The sequence below is a fragment of the Carcharodon carcharias genome, chromosome 1 (genome assembly GCF_017639515.1).
Source record: "Carcharodon carcharias isolate sCarCar2 chromosome 1, sCarCar2.pri, whole genome shotgun sequence".
NCBI lineage: Eukaryota > Metazoa > Chordata > Chondrichthyes > Lamniformes > Lamnidae > Carcharodon > Carcharodon carcharias.
The window spans coordinates 254,472,406-254,493,501 of record NC_054467.1 but is presented as its reverse complement, the minus strand read 5'-3'; the positions used below and the strand labels follow the sequence as shown (position 1 = coordinate 254,493,501).

General features: G+C 49.0%; 2 protein-coding genes across 6 annotated transcripts in view; one reads left to right on the top strand and one right to left on the bottom strand.

Annotated features, from left to right (window-relative positions):
* si:dkey-183c6.8 (protein O-GlcNAcase) overlaps positions 1 to 21,096 on the top strand; it is a 62,781-nt gene that overhangs the window by 15,336 nt on the left and 26,349 nt on the right. For 4 of the 5 annotated variants that reach the window (XR_005944266.1, XR_005944265.1, XM_041198069.1 and 1 more), the window contains exons 3-9: positions 1,609 to 1,706; positions 3,912 to 4,042; positions 7,562 to 7,733; positions 13,196 to 13,294; positions 17,754 to 18,026; positions 19,056 to 19,160; positions 20,112 to 20,761. Coding sequence is in view for 3 of the 5 variants with exons in the window: in XM_041198069.1 (XP_041054003.1) it covers positions 1,609 to 1,706; positions 3,912 to 4,042; positions 7,562 to 7,733; positions 13,196 to 13,294; positions 17,754 to 18,026; positions 19,056 to 19,160; positions 20,112 to 20,761 (1,528 nt within the window). In the remaining 2 variants the exon portion in view is untranslated. Of the gene's footprint in view, positions 1 to 1,608; positions 1,707 to 3,911; positions 4,043 to 7,561; positions 7,734 to 13,195; positions 13,295 to 17,753; positions 18,027 to 19,055; positions 19,161 to 20,111; positions 20,762 to 21,096 lie in introns of those variants that run through there. The other variant, XM_041198078.1, reaches the window with a different exon arrangement.
* Positions 1 to 21,096, bottom strand: part of ccdc166 (coiled-coil domain containing 166) — an 88,094-nt gene that overhangs the window by 43,929 nt on the left and 23,069 nt on the right. The gene's annotated exons all lie outside the window — the stretch shown is intronic.

Genomic DNA, 21,096 nt, shown 5'->3' with positions numbered 1-21,096 from the left:
GGGGTGGTGAATGAGAGGGAGGTAGTGAGGGCTCGGGAGTGGGGCTGTGAGTGAGAGGGAGGCAGTGAGGGGTCGGGAGTGGGGCTGTGAGTGAGAGGGAGGTAGTGAGGGGTCGGGAGTGGGGCTGTGAGTGAGAGGGAGGTAGTGAGGGGTTGGGAGTGGGGCTGTGAGTGAGAGGGAGGTAGTGAGGGGTCGGGAGTGGGGCTGTGAGTGAGAGGGAGGTAGTGAGGGGTCGGGAGTGGGGCTGTGAGTGAGGGGGAGGTAGTGAGGGCTTGGGAGGGGGGTGGTGAGTGAGAGGGAGGTAGTGAGGGCTCGGGAGGGGGGCTGGTGAGTGAGAGGGAGGCAGTGAGGGGTTGGGAGTGGGGCTGGAAGTGAGAGGGAGGTAGTGAGGGCTCGGGAGTGGGGCTGTGAGTGAGAGGGAGGTAGTGAGGGCTTGGGAGTGGGGTTGTGAGTGAGAGGGAGGTAGTGAGGGGTCGGCAGGGGGGTGGTGAGTGAGAGGGAGGTAGTGAGGGCTCGGGAGGGGGTGATGAGTGAGAGGGAGGCAGTGAGGGCTCGGGAGGGGGGCTGGTGAGTGAGAGGGAGGTAGTGAGGGCTCGGGAGGGGGTGATGAGTGAGAGGGAGGTAGTGAGGCCTCGGGAGAGGGGTGGTGAGTGAGAGGGAGGTAGTGAGGTCTCGGGAGAGGGATGGTGAGTGAGAGGGAGGTAGTGAGGGCTCGGGAGGGGGGTGGTGAATGAGAGGGAGGTAGTGAGGGCTCGGGAGGGGGGTGGTGAGTGAGCGGGATGTAGTGAGGGCTCGGGAGTGGTGTGGTGAGTGAGGGGGAGGTAGTGAGGGCTCGGGAGAGGGGTGGTGAGTGAGAGGGAGGTAGTGAGGGCTCGGGAGGGGGGTGGTGAGTGAGGGGGAGGTAGTGAGGGCTCGGGAGGGGGGTGGTGAGTGAGAGGGAGGTAGTGAGGGCTCGGGAGGGGGGTGGTGAGTGAGGGGGAGGTAGTGAGGGCTCGGGAGGGGGGTGGTGAGTGAGAGGGAGGTAGTGAGGGCTCGGGAGGGGGGTGGTGAGTGAGGGGGAGGTAGTGAGGGCTCGGGAGGGGGGTGGTGAGTGACACGGTGAGCAGGGTGGTGAGCCAATCATAATCACAATCCCAGGATTTTTAACTGGTATGTTGGGGATCAGTATTCAGCCAAAGCTGCAATCCTTAACCACGGTGAAAAACAAAATACATTTTACTGAGCTTCCCTTGTTAAAATGTCTTTACATTGGTCAACTTTACAGACGATGCTATTGTTCGATGTTGGCAGCTCCCTGTGGTGTCGCTGGCGAATGCGCCCCCTGCAGTTGCAGTGACAGGAAACGCAGCTTTTCCAACGCTGCTATCGTCCACACGCTCTTTCTTAAGAGTCCAACTCTCGCGGGGACAGAGTTGCAACGCTCCACACTGGTCACTGTACGAGCAAAGGGACTGCGCTTCAATTTCCGGAGTGGGACTCATACCCACTGACTCAGAGAGACTGACCTGACTGCAAACGGTGACACACCCCCTGCGGCTGTAGCTGACCGGCGCTGTCTGACCAACCTTCCGGTTGTTAACAAGCTTGTTTTTTTTTATCTCACCTCAGGATGCAGGGGTGGGGTTTAAACGTTTACATGTACGGCCCCAAGGATGACCTGAAGCACCGGCTGTTATGGAGAGAGACCTACTCGGTGGAAGAGTCAGGTAAGGACTGAGCTTGGGGAGGGGGGGGAGGAGGAGGTAGAATTGGTGGGGAGACTGAGGGACAGTGAGCCCTTGCTGCTGAGTTGAGGAGTTGGTTGGCAGTCCGTCTTTTCTTTTGGAACGATAGAACTGGCCTGTTTTCTCACTGAGCAGGTTATCATGTGTTTATCTATAATCTGTGAATGACAGCCCTCTTCTCTTTATTGTGCCTTGCAGGCTTTCATCATTCAAAGATTGTATCAGGGAGTTTGTTGCCTTTTTGTTATCTAACCCTCGTGTGTGTGAAGGAAGCTTCAAGGGAAAAGATACAGAAAACATCCGAATCACGGAAAACAACTTGCATTTATATAGCACCTTTAAGACAAGAATTTGGCCTCTCAAGCCTGCTCCACCTTTCAGTAAAGATCATGGTTGATCTGATTGTGGCTTCAACTCCACTTTCATGTCCGTCCCCAGTAACCTTTGACTCCTTTGTCAATCAAAACTCTGCCTTGAATACATTCAATGATCTAGCCTTCACTCCTCTCTGGGGGAGAGAGTTCCACAGACAATGACCCTCTGAGAGAGAAAATTTCTCTCCATCTCTGTCTTAGATGGAAGATCCCTAACTTTTAAACTGGGTCCCCTAGTTCTAGTCTCCCCAACAAGGGGAAACATCCTCTTAGCATCCATCCTGTTAAGTCCCCTTAGCAGCTTATTTGTTTCAATCAGATCGCCCCTCATTCTTCTAAACTCTAACGGATACAGGCTCAGCCTCTCCAACCCTTCCTCATAAGCTAAGCCCTTCATCCCAGGAATCAGATGAGTCAACTTTCTCTGAACTGCTTCAATTGTGGTTTTATCCTTCCTTAAGGAAGGAGACCAGAACTGTACACAGCAAATCCAGATGCATCCTCACTAAGGCACAGCTGTAGTAACACTTTGCTACTTTTAAACTCGATTCCCCTTGCAAAGTACTTAAAGAAAGCAAGGCCCTTCAAGGGAACATAATCAGATAGAATTTGACACCAGACCAATGAAGGAGATAATAGGGCAGGGGTAGTCTTTAAGCAGCATCTTTAAAGGAGGAGAGAGATGTTTAGTGAGAGAATCCGAGAGCTCAGGGTCCCGGTACCTGAAATCAGGGAGGTGCAAGAGGCAAATACTGGAGGAACGTGGAGATCTTGGCAGGTTCTAGGGCTGGAGGAGGTTAGGGAGAGGCGAAGTCATGGAACAAAAGACTAATGGAATTGTAGGCCAGACCAGGTAAGGACAGCAGATTCCCTCCCCTAAAGGGCATTATGGGACCAGATGGGTTTTTACAACAATCAGCATTAATTCCAGATTTTTATTGAATTCAAATTACACCATCTGCTCTGGCGGGATTCAAACCCCGGTCTCTGGAATACAAGTCATTATGCCACTGCCTCCCTCGTGCTGCATTGCAGGGTGAGAAGGATTTTGAGGGAATAAGAGAAAGGCTGGATCTCAGCCTCAGCTGCTTTCTGGGAGGAGGGAGTGCAAAGAACAAAGTAAGGCCAGGGGTTTCTGGAAGGGGGGTGGAAACGGAAAGACTTGGGGGTAGGAAAACGTTTCAGCGCTTGTTAAAACAGGTGAGGTTACGATGTAGTTTGAAAGAGCTATTGGTGAAGGAATGGACTTGTGTAGTGCTTGAGGAGGCTAGAATGAGGGGGCGTAGATGTACGGTTAAATGTCAGAGAATAGGAGAAATAGTTTTAGCGGCAGGAGATTGAGGCTTTGGAATTCATTATTAATGACAACTTGCATCTATATATAGCGCCTTCAAAATAGTAAAATTACCCAAGGCATTTCTCAGGAAGCTTTTGAGACAAATGTTAGCAGTGAGACAAAGGAGAAGACGATAGACGGGGGTGACTGAATACTTGGTCAGAGAGGTAGGTCTTTCAGAGTGATTTTGAGAAGGGGACGGGAGAAGGAGGGACAGAGATTTAAGGAGGGAATTCCAGGTTGGAGCTGACACTGGCACCGATGGTGGGGTTAAGAAAATGGAAGCTGCCCAAAGGGTTTTCAATGCCCAGTTAATGTTTATAGATATGATTTAAAAATTGGTGTGCTCTTCCCCAGCCAGTAACCTTCCACCACAGGTTTGTTTCCATTGATGAGAGTTCTAACTTTCAGCAAAAAAGTTTAAGGATCTTGATGTCCATCCCACTTTCCGTTTTCTTTTCTGTTTTCTCTCAACAGCCCAGCTCAAGGCCTTGGTGTTGGGTGCTCAGGAGTGTGGAATTGAGTTTGTGTACGCAATCTCCCCAGGACAGGACATCACCTTCTCCAGCTCGTGTGACCTGACCTTATTGAAGCAGAAATTGAGGCAGGTAGTGTGAATATTGATCTGTATAGAATACCCGGACCAATGAGATTGTGTAAATGACAGTTATATTAATGAACGGACAGAGTTGGTGTTGGGTCCTGCCTTATCACTGCTGGGAACCAATCACAATTGTTATTAACTCACTGCACGTTCACCGTCTCAAGGAGGAATCTGGAGCTGGGCCAGCGTTTATTGCCCTGGAGAACTGAGCGGCTTAGATCTGAAGTCACATGTAGGCCAGAACTTAGTGAACCTGATGGGCTTTTACGACAACAATGGTTTCATTGTCATCGTTAGACTTTTACTTCCAGATTTTCAAACCCAGGTCCTCAAAGAATTAGCCTGGGTTTCTGGAATACTTGTCAAGTGACATTACCACCAAGCTACCGCCGCCCCATATTTATTCCCTCTTCTGAATAAAAGGGTTCCAAATGAAATGCTGCTAGCCGTGGCTCAATTGCCTTTTGTGTCAGGAGGTCGTGGGTTCAAATCCCACTCCGTAGGCTTGGACGCATAATTGAGACTGATGATCTAGTGCAGTCCTGCGGGAGTGCTGCACTGTCGAAGGTGCTGTCTTTTTGGGCAGACGTTAAACTGAGGCGTCACCTGCCCTTTCAGATAGTTGTAAGAGAGCCTGTGGCGCTATTCAGAGAGGCGCAGCGGTGTTCTGCTGGTCAATAATCATCCCTCAACCAACATCAGTTAACATCATTTATCTCATTGATGTCTGTGGGAGCTTGCTGTGCGCAGATCAGCTGCAGGGTTTCCAGCGGTGACTTTGCCAAGCACTTTGGACTTATTGAGGTTGTGTAAGATGCTAGATATAAAGTTTTTCTTTAACAGTGGTAGAACAGTAATCGCAGTATCAGCAGTCATAGCAACAGAAGTGTAGCTGCCTTGTAACAACAACTTGCATTTGTACAGCGCCTTTAACGCAGAAGAACATTCACGGTGCGTCACAGGAGCCTAAACAGCTGAGCCAAATTTGAGGCACGAGGAAGGGAGACCAAATGCTTGGTCAAGGAGATGATTTTGAAGGAGACTCTTGAAGGAAGAGAGGGAGATGGAGAGATGGACGGGCCTCGGGAGGGCATGGGGCCGAGTGGCTGAAAGCACTGGTTGTGTTATACTGGAGCAAAGGGAGAGCAGAGGGATGTGGGAGAGGCCAGAGTTAGAGGAATGGAGGGTCATGGTGCTGGAGGAGGTAACAGAGCCAGGGAGGAGGCAAGGCCATAAAGGGATTTAAAGGTGAAGAAGGGAATTTTAATTGGAGGCGTTGGAGGACTGAGAGCCAATGTAATTCAGCGAGCATGTAGGCATTGTGTGATTGGGACTTCTGCATATGAGGATACCGGCAACAGAATTTTGTATGTGCTGAGGTTTACCCTCTTGAAGAGTTTGGTATACTAGCGGGAGTGATGCAGAACCTTGGTCAGACCTCAACTGGAGTCACTGCATTCAGTTCTGGTTTCCACACCTCAAGAAGGAAATATATGGGCTTTGGATGTGATTAGCCCATCAAAGTCACAGGCTGAAAGAGCTAGAAAATTGGGGCATTTTTTTAAATTAATTTTTACGGGGTGTGTGTGTCACTGGCTAGACCAGCATTTATTGCCCATCCCTAGTTGCCCTTGAGAATGTGGTGGTGAGCTGCCTTCTTGAACCGCTGCAGTCCATGTGGTATAGGTACACCCACAGTGCTGTTAGGGAGGGAGTTCCAGGGTTTTGACCCAGCGACAGTGAAGGAACGGCCAATATATTTCCAAGTCAGGATGGTGAGTGACTTGGAGGGGAGTTTCCACTTGGTGGTGTTCCCATCTATCTGTTGCCCTTGCCCTTTTAGATGGCAGTGGCTGTGGGTTTGGAAGGTGCTGCCTAAGAAGCCTTGATGTGAAGTGCATCTTGCAGATGGTACACACTGCTGTGACTGTTCATCAGTGGTGGAGGGAGTGAATGTTTCTGGAGGGAGTGAATGTTTGTGGACGGGCTGCCAATAAGCAGACTGCTTTGTCCTGGATGGTGTCAAGCTTCTTGAGTGTTGTGGGAGCTGCACTCATCCAGGCAAGCGGAGAGTATTCCATCACACTCCTGACTTGTGCCTTGTAGATGGTGGACAGGCTTCAGGGAGTCAGCTGCTGAGTTATTCGTTGCAGGATTCCTAGCCTCTGACCTGCTCTTGTAGCCACAGTATTTATATGGCTAGTCCAGTTCAGCTTCTGGTCAATGGTAACCCCCAGGATGTTGATAGTGGGGAATTCAGTGATGGTAATGCCATTGAATGTCAAGTGGTGATGATTAGATTCTCTCTTGTTGGAGATGGTCATTGCCTGGCACTTGTGTGGCATGGATGTTACTTGCCACTTGTCAGCCCAGATATTGTCCAGGTCTTGCTGAATATGGACATGGACTGCTTCAGTATCTGAGGAGTCTCGAATGGTGCTGGATATTGTTCAATCATCAGTGAACATCCCCACTTCTGACCTTAGGATGGAGGGAAGGTTATTGGTGAAGGAGCTGATGAAGGTTTGGCTCAGTGACAGGACAGTGGCTGTGTGTCACAATTCTGGTCACGACGACAGTGTTTGTGAACACTGGGCTGTTAACTAATTCTGGCCTCTTGAGCATCCCCGATTTTTATCGCTCGATCATTGGTAAACGTAGCTTTAGCCTCCAGGGCTCCAAACTCTGAAATTCCCTCCCTAAATTCCTCTTACGTCTGTGCCTGTCTCGCTTTCTCTCTGTCCCTCCCTCCCAGCCTTGTCTTTCCTCCTTTAAGACACTCCTTAAAATTTAATGTTAATGTTTCCCAGATTGGCTGCTGGGATGAGGAGATTGTCCTGTGAGAAGAGATTGAGTAGTCTAGGCCTATATTCCCTGGAGTTTAGAAGAATGAGAGGCGATCTCACTGAAACATATAAAATTCTTAAGGGTAAATACTGAGAAAATATTCCCCCAGACTGTGGAATCTAGAACGTAGAATCACAGTTTCAGAATAAGGGGCTGATCATTTAGGACTGAGACGAGGAGAAATTTCTTCACTCAAAGGGTTGTGACTCTTCGGAAATCTCTACCTCCCCCCGCCCCCACCCCCTCAGAGGGTCGTGGAGGCTCAGTCCTTGAGTATGTTCAAAGCAGAGGTCAATAGATTTTTGGGCACTGAGGCAATGAAGGGGTATGAGGCCAGTGTGAGAGGATGGTGTTGAGGTAGATCAGCCATGATCTTGCTGAAATGTGGAACAGGCTCAAGCAGACAAATGGCCTAATCCAGCTTTTTGTTATGTTCATGGTCACCTGACCTAATATAACCTTATGTGGCTCCATCCCAAAGCATTTTTACTTTGCTCCTCCGCAGTGCCTTGGGGCGTTTGGCTATGTTAATGGTGCAGTCGAAATGTAAGCTGTTGTTGCAATGCTGCAGTCACTGCTGCCGCTGAGACTATTGCTATCGGCATTCTTGCTGCAGTTGTGGATTTCTCACCGCTGGCTCCCGCTGACCTTTCTGGTGCCCTTTGCCCTCCTGCAGGTCAAAGGGTTTGGGTGCATGGCCTTCGCCATCCTGTTTGATGACATCGACCACGCCATGTGCCCCACCGACAAAGAAGCCTTCAGCTCATTCGCTCATGCTCAGACGTCAGTGGCCAATGAGATTTACCGGTACTTGGGGGAGCCTCCTGTCTTCTTGTTCTGCCCCACTGGTAGGTTAGCACAATGCGCGTGAGTGTGAAGCGGGAGCGTGGATCCAGGCTGAAGGTCATTGAGACTCCCGCCTGGCTGGCGTTGCAGATCCAACTGGAAAGAAACATGGCTGCTTCCAAAAGGCACGCATTTCTTGGATATAAGTTAGGGATTCGTTAATCTAATCGGGTGATTGAGGAGAAACTTCTTTACCCAGAGGGTGATGAGACCACACAAAAGTGGTTGAGGCGACTAGTGTAGCCTTAAGGGAAAGCTAGATAAACGCACAATTGGGGTGAGGATGAGGAGGTTTTCATGATAGGGTTGAGATTAAAGGGTGGAAGGAGTGTGGACTCTGAACACCAGGTGTAGGCCTGTTGGGTTGAACGGCTTGTTTCTGTGCTCTTTGCCCTGGACTTTACCGGCTCTCCCTATCTCTTCCACCTCTGTCTTGTCCTCTCTTCACTCAACAATAACAACAACTTGCATTTATATAGCACCTTTCAACAAAATGAAAACATTCCAAAACACTTCACAGACTTCATGGAATTTGGCGCTGAGCCAGATAGGCTGACATTAGGGCCCGGATTTTCACTCCTGAGGTGTTCCCAGAAACAGTTCAGTGGCAGCTACAGGGGCTACTGAGTGCCCAGGCAGGCTGGTTAAAAGGTCTTCCTCAGTTGTGAGGTTGAATATTAGGACCCCCTAGCCGTCACCCCACACCCCCACTAATTCCTCATGCCCCATCTGTGCCAACTCGTGCCAACCCACACCCCCATTCACCTTCGTTGGCCCCTCATATCCTCCATGTCAATTTATACCCCTCCATTCATCCCCATGGCCCTTTATAGTCCCTATGCCAACTTAATGCTAACTCATACCTAAACAAACCCACCCACTGCCTTTTGCCCTTACACCCTTCATGCCATCTCACCCAGCATCCACCGTGGGCAGACCTCAGGAGCCATGCTGAGATGAAATAAAATTCAGTTCTAAGTGTCTATTACAGACTTCAATATATGAGGAAGAGCACTGTTATTAATAAAGGTTCAATCAACACATTTAAATCCCTTCAGTACTTAATCCCATATAAAACCAAATATTTGTATTCAAAACCCCACATCAAAGACAGCTAATCCCTTATTAACTCAATCAGTATCCCCATCCCCACCACCACAGTGATAATGACAGGTTGTGGAAGCAGTCAAGCAATAATAATTCTATACTGGCGGCCCTGAGGGTTATGCTAACAAACAGCTATTGAAACTGTAAACACTCATTTTTTTCAACTCAGAGGTACAGACAGGCTTTCTTTTTTAAATTTCAAGGGAAGGGGATTTAAGTAACTTGATAGCGTGACCGTTCCACAGAGCTTATCCACGTTTTATGGGCTTATTACTTATTACAAATGTCACAGGCTGTGGGATATGGCCCTTGCTTCAGAGAAATGGAGTCTGTTTGAACTCGACACTGAGTTCCAATGGCCCTGCTGGGTTTGGCTTTCCCCACATGCAAGTCACTCCCCTCCCTCCTTTCCCTACTGGTAGAAATAGGGTCTGTTGGAAATGGGGGCGGGACTTCTGGATCCAGGGTCCTGGCGCCATTTTGATAGAACATGGGAGTCTCCATGACTCTGCGAACATCTAAGCCTAGGACTGATGACCAAGAGCTTGGTCAGAGAGAGTAGTGGAGAGGTTTAGGGTGGGAATTCCAGAGTTTAGGGGTGGAACCATTAAAATCAGGGATGTGCAAGAGACCAGGATTAGAGGAACTCGGCTATCACGGAGGCTTGTAGGGCTGGAGGATGGTATAGAGGGAGCGGGGAGGAGGGGGTTGGGGGGTTGGGGGGGGGCGTGAACCCTGACCTCAGAACTGTACAGCTCTTTCCTCCTTCAAAATTGAACTTTCCTGCTCCATTCAATCTTGGTGGGGATCTGCTCTGAGCATTTTACTGAGACTCCTCGGTAAATATAAAGGGAGCAACGCTGGGCCTCATTGTAGCTCAGCGCATGGTCTAGCAAAGAGCCATCTTTGGGCCTCCTCCTGAGGTTGTAGTGTGACTTGTGGTTGTGTGCAAACATTTACACACAGTTACACCTGCGTGGATCATTGTAAAAACATTATAAGGACTAAAGTACGAGGACAGAACAAAAACGATGTTGAATTTGCAAGCAAGACGTTGGTTGGGTATGGTTTGGAATGTGGCCTGTAGTTTGGGCTCCCCATTACACAAAGGATGTTAGAGTCATGGGAAGGGGGCAGTGGAGTCTGTCAAGCCTGACATCTTCGCCCTCCTCCTCCACCCCTCACAGCACGGTTCCAAGGCCCTCAGTCCACAAGGGGAGACACAAAAAAAACACAAAGGAGCAAAAAAAACCTGTGGCTAAACCTGGTAAAAACACAGAATATCCGAGACTGGCCTTGTCCCTCCCTATCTTTGTATCCTCCTCCAGCTCTACAACCCTTTGAGATCTCTGTACTTCTCCAGTTCTGGCATTCTCTCTGTCACTCTGTCACTCTCCCACTCTCTCACCCTCTCACTCTCTCACCCTCTCACTCTCTCACCCTCTCACCCTCTCACTCTCTCACCCTCTCACTCTCTCACTCTCGCACACTCTTACTCTCTCACTCTCTCACCCTCTCACTCTCTCACTCTCTCACCCTCTCACCCTCTCACCCTCTCACTCTCTCACTCTCTCACCCTCTCACCCTCTCACTCTCACACACTCTCACTCTCTTACTCTCTTACTCTCTCACTCTCTCACTCTCTCACTCTCGCACACTCTCACTCCCTCACTCTCTTACTCTCTCACTCTCTCACTCTCTTACCCTCTCACCCTCTCACTCTCTCACTCTCTCACTCTCTTACTCTCTCACCCTCTCACCCTCTCACTCTCATACTCTGTCACTCTCACACACTCTCACACACTCTCACTCTCTTACTCTCTCACCCTCTCACCCTCTCATTCTCTCACTCTCTCGCTCTCTCACACTCTCACTCTCTTACTCTCTCACACTCTCACTCTCTCTCTCTTACTCTCTTATTCTCTTACGATCTCACTCTCTCACACTCTCACTCTCTCACTCTCTTACTCTCTCATTCTCTCACACTCTCACACTCTCACTCTCTCACTCTCTCACTCTCTCACTCTCTCACTCTCTTACTCTCTCACTCTCACTTTCTCACCCTCTTACTCTCTTGCTCTCTCACCCTCTCGCTCTCTTACTCTCTTATTCTCTTACTCTCTCACTCTCTCACACTCTCACTCTCTCACTGTCTTACTCTCTCATTCTCACCCTCTCACCCTCTTACTCTCTTGCTTTCTCACTCTCTCACCCTCTCGCTCTCTCACTTTCTCACTTTCTCACCCTCTCACCCTCTCATCCTCTCACTCTCTTACTCTCTCTCACTCACTCACTCACTCTCTCACTCACTCTCTCTCTCTCTCTCACTCACTCTCTCACTCTCTCTTACTCTCTCTCTCTCACTCACTCTCTCTCTCTTCCATTAAGGTACACATAAGAACTGACCTCCTTGACCAAACTTACCACCTCTTCATGTGACTTGGGACTAGATTTCACCTGGTAACACTCTGTGAAACTCATTGGGATAGTTCCCTAACTACATTAAAAGTGGGATTATAGTTGTTGCCTTTTGTAACTGTCCAGTAATTTTTATTGATTTACTCACATTACCTTTGCTCTTCTGCTGCACCTAATCTCATGTCACTGGTGCCTGCAAGGACTTTCATTGTTTTTTTGCTACGTTTTGGTCTGGGGACCAATGCCAGTGTCCAGAGGGTTGTGGAGGGACTGATGGCTGAAGCACCAGGGGAAGCCCCAGACTCTCACCGACTTCCACCTTGAGGTGGGAAGGATGGAGAAATTGCCACAGACACACACACACACACACACAGACACACACACACTCAGACACACAGACACACACACAGACACACACACACACACTCAGACACACAGACACACACACACAGACACACACTCACACACACACTCAGACACACAGACACACACACAGACACACACACACACACTCAGACACACAGACACACACACACACACACACACAGACACACACACACTCAGACACACAGACACACACACACACACTCAGACACACAGACACACACACACACTCAGACACACACACACAGACACACAGACACACACACACTCAGACACACGAACACACTCACTCACACACACTCACAGACACATAGACACACACACACTCAGACACAAACACTCAGACACACACACACTCACAGACACACACACAAAGACACACACACACAGACACACACACTCAGACACACACATACAGACACACACAGACACACACACACACACTGACACACACTGACACACACACATACATACACACACACTAACACACACTGACACACACACACACTGACACACACACTCAGACACTGACACACACAGACACACACTGACACACACACACACACACTGACACACACACACAGACACACACAGAAACACAAACACATACACACAGACACGAACACGCGCACACACACACACATATAGAGACACAAACACACACACTCAGACACGAACACACAGGCACACACTGACACACACACACACACACACACACACACACATAGACACAAACACACACACTCAGACACAAACACGCAGGCACACACTGACACACATAGAAACACAAACACATACACACAGACACGAACACGCTCACACACACACACACATATAGAGACACAAACACACACACTCAGACACGAACACAGGCACACACTGACACACACACACACACATAGACACACACACAGAAACACACTGACACACACATAGAGACACAAACACACACACACACACACGAACACACAGGCACACACTGACACACACACACAGAAACACAAACACATACACACAGACATGAACACGCACACACACACACATATAGAGACACACACACACACAGACACGAACACACAGACACACACACATAGAGACACAAACACACGCACACAGACACAAACATGCAAACGCACACTGACACACACACACACAGACACGAACACACACACACACACACACATAGAGACACAAACACACACACACAGGCATGAACACACACACACAAACACACACACAAACATATAGGCACACAGAACAACACACACATGCAGACACAGAAACACACACACAGAGACATGAACACAGACAAGTACACACACCAACGTACAAATTAACGAACCTTGGTTTTTCCCTTCAGTTTTTGACTAGAGTTCCAGCCCAACATCAGAATTTTAGGCTTTGCGCTTCTTTGATATTTTTAGTGGTTTTAAATCCCCCAGTAGAAATGGCCACCCGGCAGCATCTGTTCTTGTTCCTTTGGTTGTGGCTCAAAAATGCAGTTAACAGAAAAAAAAGGTCTTCTGCCTTCCCTGTGTCTCTGGTTGTGTTTCAGAATACTGCAGTTCCTTGTGCTACCCCAGTCTCAGCAAGTCCTGCTACCTGAAGGTCATCGGAGACGACCTTCACCCTGGGATTGTCATCATCTGGACAGGTATGAGGCAGACACCTCACTTTCTGTGCACCACGCCAGTCTGATGGCTTAATTACTTTGTGGCAGGGCAGATTTTTTTCTAATTCTTTTGACGCTTGGGCAAGTATTGGCAAGGCTGCATTTATTACGCCGACTTAGTTGATCTGAGGGCTTTCAGAATCAACTATGCAGTCACATGGTAAGCAGATTGGGTGGGGATGGAAATTTCCCTTCCCTGAAAGAAAGAAAGAACTTGCATTTATATAGTCCCTTTCACAAACTCAGGATATCTGAGTGCATTTCAAGCCAGTGAAGTACTTAAGAAATCGCATGGTCAAACAGGACTTGAACATTGCTGGAAAGGCAGCCATGTTGCTAAAGCATTCCATCTTACATTCATCTGGACAAATGCAAGAATGCAAAATTTCAAACAATTTATATTTCAGGAGAAAAGGGTGTTGACTGGCTGGTAAGTTTTTTTTTAATTTGTTCATGCAATATGAGTGTCGCTGGCCGGGTCTGTATTTATTGCCCGCCCCTAATTGCCCTTGAGAAGGTGGTGAGCCGCTGCAGTCCATGTGGTTTTAGGTACAGCCACAGTGCTGTTAGGGAGGAGGTTCCAGGATTGTGGTGCCAATCAAGCGGGGCTGCTTTGTCCTGGACGGTGTGTTGAGTGTTGTAGGAGCTGCACTCATCCAGGCAAGTGGAGAGTATTCCATCTCACTCCTGACTTGTGCCTTGTAGACGGTGGACAGGCTTTGGGGAGTCAGGAGGTGAGTTATTCGTCGCACGATTCCTAGCCTCTGACCTGCTCTTGTAGCCACAGTATTTATATGGCTAGTCCAGTTCAGTTTCTGGTCAATAGTAACCCCCAGGATGTTGATAGGGGGGATTCAGCAATGGTAATGCCATTGAACAATCAAGGGGCAATGATTAGATTCTCTCTTGCTGGAGATGGACATTGCCTGGTACTTGTATGGCATGAAAGTTACTTGCCACTTGTCAGCCCAAGCCTGGATATTGTCCAGATCTTGCTGCATTTGGACATGGACTGTTTCAGCATCTGAGGAGTCACAAATGATGCTGAACATTGTACAATTGTCAGCAAACATCCCCACTCCTGATCTAATGATGGAAGGAAAGTTATTGATGAAGCAGCTGAAGATGGTTGGGCCGAGGACACTACCCTGAGGAACTCCTGCAGTGATGTCCTGGAACTGAGATGACTGACTCTCCAACAACCACAACCATCTTCCTTTGTGCTAGGTATGACTCCAACCAGTGGAGAGTTTTCCCCCTGATTCCCATTGACTCCAGTTTTGCTAGGGCTCCTTGATGCCGCACTTAGTCAAATGCTGCCTTGATGTCAAGGGCAGTCACTCTCACCTCACCTCAGGAGTTCAGCTCTTTTGTCCATGTTTGAACCAAGGTGGTAATGAGGTCAGGAGCTGAGTGACCCTGGTGGAACCCAAACTGGGCGTCAGTGAGCAGGTTATTGCTAAGCAAGTGTCACTTGAAGCACTGTTGATGACCCCTTCCATCACTTTACTGATGATGGAGAGTAGACTGATGGGACGGTAATTGGCCAGGTTGGACTTGTCCTGTTTTTTGTGTACAGGACATACCTGGGAAATTTTCCACATAGCCGGGTAGGTGCCAGTGTTGTAGCTACACTGGAACAGCTTGGTTAGCGGCGCGGCAAGTTCTGGAGCACAAGTCTTCAGTACTGTTGCCAGAATATTGGCAGGCCCATGGCCTTTCCAGTTCAGTCTTCAGCCCTTTCTTGATTTCACTTGGAATGATTTGAATTGGCTGGGGATCTCCGGAGGAGGCCGAGATGGATCATCCAGTCGGCATTTCTGGCTGAAGATTGTAGCAAGTGCTTCAGCCTTATCTTTTGCACTGATGTGCTGGGCTCCTCCATCATTGAAAATGGAGATATTTGCAGAGCCTCCTCCTCCAGTGAGTTGTTTAATTATCCACCACCATTCACGACTGGATGTGACAGGACTGTAGAGCTTAGATCTGATCCGTTGGATGTGGGATCGCTTAGCTCTGTCTATCACTTGCTGCTTATGCTGTTTGGCATGCAAATAGTCCTGTGTTGTCGCTTCACCAGGTTGACACCTCGTTTTTAGGTATGTCTGGTGCTGCTCCTGGCATGTTCTCCTGCACTCTTCATTGAACCAAGGTTAATCCATTGGCTTGATGGTAATGGTAGAGTGGGGGATATGCCGGGCCATGAGGTTACAGGTTGTGTTCGAGTACAATTCTGCTGCTGCTGATGGCCCACAGCACCTCATGGATGCTCAGTCTTGAGTTGCTGGATCTGTTCAAAATCTATCCCACTTAGCACATTGGTAGTGTCACACAACACAATGGAGGGTATTCTCAATGTGAAGGCAGGACTTCATCTCCACAATGACTGTGCTGTGGTCACTCCTACCGATCCTCTCATGGACAAATGCATCTGCAGCAGGCAGGTTGGTGAGGATGAGGTCAAGTATGTTTTTCCCTCTTGTTGGTTCCCTCACCACCTGCCGCAGACCCAGTCTAGCAGCACTGTCCTTTAGGACTCAGCCAGCTCGGTCAGTAGTGGTGCTACCGATCCACTCTTGGTGATGGACATTGAAGCACCCCCCATCCAGAGTATATTCTGTGCCCTTGTCACCCTCAGTGCTTCCTCCAAGTGGTGTTCAACATGGAGGGGCACTGATTCATCGCTGAAGGAGGACGGTACGTGGTAATCAGCAGGAGGTTTCCTTGCCCATGTTTGACCTGATGCCATGAGACTTCATGTAGTCTGGAGTTGATGTCCAGGACTTGCAGGGCAACTCCCTCCAGACTGTATACCACTGTGCCCACCACCTGTGTAGGATCTGTCCTGCTAGTGGGACAGGACATACCCAGGGATGGTGATGGTGATGTCTAGGACATTATCAGTGAGGAACAATTCCGTGAGGATGACTATGTCTGGCTGTTGCTTGACTAATCTGTGAGACAGTTCGCCTAATTTTGGCACAAGCCCCCAGACGTTTGTAAGGGGGACTTTGCAGGGTCGACAGGGCTGAGTTTGATGTTGTCATTTCCGGTGCCTAGGTCGATGCCAGGCAGTGTGTCCGGTTTCATTGATTTAGACTTCGCAGCGGTTTGGTTTGATACAACTGAGGGGCTTGCTAGGCCATTTCAGAGGGCATTTAAGAGTCAAACACATTTCTGTGGGTCTCGAATCACATGTAGGCCAGACCAGATAAGGACAGCAGATTTCCTTCCCTAAAGAGCGTTAGTGAACCAGATTTTTACAACAAGCAGGCAGTGGTTTCAGACTTTTAATTCAAATTCACATTTCACCACCTGCCACGAGGTTTGAACCCAGGTCCCCAGGGCATTACCCTGGAATACTCGTCCACACCACCACACCACCACCTCCTCTGAGTCGACACTGATTGGCCCAGGCCCTACCTTGAAGATGATGACGAAAAGCCTCAGCAATATGTCTCTCTTTCCAGCAATACTTAAGATGCTCTTTGAAACTTATCTCCTCAACCAAGGTTTTCGCCATCTGCCCTGAATATCCCCTTCAGTTCGATGGCCATTGACATTCCTGTGATGGGTTTATACACTAACCTGAGGGTTTTAACACCCATTTTTTAAATCTGGTTCCAGCTCACAAAATTATCACCACATTTATCCAATTCGATGTTCGCCTACCTTGGTGGGATTTGAACTCACGATCTACTGGATTTTTAATACTAGTAACGTTATCCCTAACATCTTCAAGCCACTTAATGGGTCAAATGGAAGAAAGACTTGCCTTTATATGGCATCTTTCACAATCCACAGGACATCTCAAAGTGCTTTACAGTCGATCAAAACAGCGCAGTCACTGTTTTAATGTAGGAAACTTGGCAGCCAATTTGCGCACAGCAAGCTCCCACGAACAGCAAGGTGGCACTAATCAGATGTTGGCCTTTTGTAACTTTATCTTTTGTGTAGATTTGTGAAGCGTGGACTTGCATTCATTTCCTAAAATTTAGATTCTAAAGAAAAACTATTTTGCACTTTTCTCTCTGGCCTGAGGGTGGGGGAAAGGTGGAATCGATTTTCATGATGTGTTAATGAGGTGAAATGAAGCGTAATTATAACATTTCAAAGAAATTAGCAGCGAATTTTCCTGTTGCCCTTTGAAACAGTCGTCATGGGATGTTTTACATCCGCCTGAGAGGGCAGAACAGGCCTCAGTTTAATATCTCATCCAGCAGTGCCTCAGTATTCCCTGGATTTTGTACTCGAATCCCTTGGGTGGGGTTGAAGCCCACGGAAAGGCAGCCATTGACTGTGGGTTTGATCCCCACCCCACCCCACCCCCTCCGAGGGATTCGAGGGAGGAGTTGATGTTCTTGTGAACTTTGCGAAGGGGTAATAATGATCCGAGAGCCGACTGGAATAAGCGGTGCTTTTATGTATCTGCGCGTTTTAGGGACCACCGTTATCTCCAAGGAGATCACACCGGAATCGGTGCAGGAGGTTCAGGACGTCATCAAGCGCCGGCCGCTGATATGGGACAACCTTCACGCCAACGACTACGCCCAGAGACGGGTTTTCCTTGGGCCCTACAGAGGTCGGCCCTCCAGCCTGGTCTCCAAGCTGCATGGGATGCTGCTCAACCCCAACTGTGAACTGGAGGCCAATTACATCCCCATTCACACCTTGGCCACGTGGTTCAGATGTGGGAAAGGAACAGAAACGGAGGGTAAGGGGCAGATGGAACCGTTGAGGGGGTGTGGAGTCCACTTCCTGCTGCTGTGACTGGGTCTGGTGGGGCGGTGGGGGGTTGGGGGTGGGGGGGCGGTGATTGGGGTGAAGGCAGGGGAAATGGGTGGGTCAGGTGGGGGTGGGTCAGGTGGGAGTGGGTCAGGTGGGGGTGGGGTGCAGTTTGGTGGGGGAGATGGGTGGGGCTGGGTTAGGTGTGAGTGGAGGTGTGGGGTTTGGGTTAGGGCAGGTTTGGGGCTGTGTGGCAGAGTCTGGCGGAGAGAGATGGGGTGGGTTTGGGACAAGTGGGGGATAGAATAGGATGGGCTGTGAAAAACTCTCATTGCTTCTACCTGACTGACCTTCCCACTAAATTTGTTCACTCCTCCCCCACCCCCCAATCCCACCTCACAACACCATCCCATCACCGACACCCGTACCACCCAGAGCCTATCTCGCTCCCGTAAAGCACTTTCATTCGTTTCCTGGATGTGGACATTGCTGGCAAAGCCGACACTGATTGCCACCCTGTGAAGATGGTGATGTGCCACCTTTGAAAACAAGTGGTTTGATAGCAGCTGAATGACTCGCTGGGCCACTTCACAGAGCAGTTCAGAGTTACCCCTCCTGGCGAGGGAGTGGAGTCACACATAGGCCTGGACTGGGTTTTTAACGACAACCTGACACCTTTGTGGTCACTTTTACTGAGACCAACGCTTTAATTTCTTCTTGAACTGAATTCAGATTCTCAGATCGGGATTTGAACTCGCGTTCCCTGCACTATTGGTGCAGTGACCAACGCCACGAGTGCTTGCAAGGTACAAAGAATCCTGTACTTGTCAATTCTGACAGAGGCCCAGGAGGCGTCACATTGTTCGGGATGAGTTCCAACTTTCCGATAACCCCCTTCCCTGGAATTTGTTTTAATTTCACGGGGGCTGTGTGAAGGATGAGGGGGTGGGGAGGTTTCCCTGCGGGTGGGCATGCTGAGATGTTCTAACACAGAGATTGACTGTTAATCTCATCCCAGATGGTGAGAAGGGCACTGAGTCATGCCACCCATACTGCCCCAACGAAGCCTTGAACTTGGCACTGGATGACTGGGTGAAGGAAGTGAACAGACGTCTATGCCCAAGTGAGTGAATTTATGCTTGCGTGTGTTTGTGTGAGTGTTTGTGCATGTTATTATTTTTATAACCTTTTCTTTCAATAGAGAAGGAACTTGCATTCATATATGTCTCTTAATGCATTCTTGGGAACGTGGACTGGAAATCATGCTTCAATTTTATACCACGCCTGGAATGCTGTGTTTGGTTCTGTGCACCACACCTCTGGAAGGATAGACTGGTCTTGGAGGTAGTGCAGCATAGGTGTACTAGAATGATACCTGGACTTTAAGGATTAAATTCCCGGAATGATTATACCATCTAGGGTTGTCTTCCTTTGAATTTGGAAGATTATGGGGTAATTTGCCCAAAGTGTTCAAGGTATTATGGGGAACCCATAGTGTAGATAGAGAGAAGCTGCTCCTGCTGGCTGGGGAAGACTAGGGGGCTCAACCTTTTGGAGTGAAAGTAGGAAACACTTGCACACACAGAGTTATATAAGGTTTAGGTTAGCAAAAAGCCAATGAGCAGAAATGATTGATTGGTGAAGGGCACTTTGAGTGGGATGAAAAATGGTCTGCCCCAGGTAAATTTCAATTAAAGATTGGCAGGCAAAACTGTAATGGAACAATGGGCTGCCTATAAAGAAGAGATGGTTCGGGTAGAGTCGGGGGGGAAAGGTAGAGCAAGTGCAGCCAGTGCTCCCTGGATGAAGAGAGAGATAGAGAGTAAGATGAAGCTGAGAAAGCATGTGTATGGCAGATGGCAGGTTGATTAATGCAATTGAGAACCAGGTTGAGTATAGGAAATTTGGAGGCGAAGTGAAAAAGGAAATTGGAGGCAAAGGGAGAGTGTGAGGAAAGACTGGCAGCTAACATAAAGAGCAACCCAAGGGATTAATTTTCAGTGCGGGGTCAGGAATCTGGATTCCGATGTGAAGGATGGTGGGATTAACTTCCTTGAATTGGTCTTCCCTGCAGGTAGACAACTGCTTAAGGAGGAAGTGGAAGGACAGCTCAGGAGCAAACTCTCCAGTGTGTTCACCCAGAATGGGAACATTGAACCAAGGACCGAGAAGCCAAGTACGAGCACTACTGACTTACTGCCTCAGCGCAGCCCAACAAAAGAGCTGGAGTTGGGCAAGACCAGAGACGTCCCTTCCTTGTGTGAGCAGACCCAAGAAGGTCCAGAGATGAGCCTTGGCCTTCGATCAGTGACTGAGGTTGGTCAGGAGGCAGAAAGTGAGAAGACCGGGCCTGGGGATTCTGAGAAAGATGGCACATTGCCAACTCCTGAGAAACAGGGAGTGGAGTCAGTGGGAACCGTTGACCTTGACCGCCCGAAGCCTTTGAGTGGGTCACCTGCTGGCAACGAGGGTTGTGGAGCGATGGAGCGAGATGGGGCCGAGGGTGGCCCAGAGCAGGATGAAGGCGGGGATCGCGTTTCTCCTGCAGGAAGGACGCTGCCCCTCACGGGCGCCTTGACGCTGGACGACTTGCGGCTGATGGTGGACCTATTTCACTTGCCCTATGAGCACGGGGAGGAGACTGCTGGCCTCCTCCGTGAGTTTCACTGGCTTAAAACCAACAGTGACTTTGTGAGTGCAAACACCAAGATGGAGTCGAAGAAGGTGAGCCAAGGAAAACGGAGGCTGGGGCTGGATTGGGGTGAAGTTGGGGAGCAGAGCTGAGGCAAGCCAAGAGAATCTTACAGGGCAGAAGGAGGCCATTCAGCCCATTTTACCTGTGCCAACGCTTTGAGCTATCCAATTGGTCCCACTTCCCCTACCCTTTCCTCACAGCCCTACAACTTTAATCCATTTTAATGTTTACCCAATTCCCAACTGAATGTTACTATTGAATCTGCTTCCACCTCCCTTCCAGGTAGTGTATTCCAGATCATAGCACCTTGCTGCACACAATGATTGCTCCTCATCTGACTTCGGCCAATTTTCTTAAGCCTTCA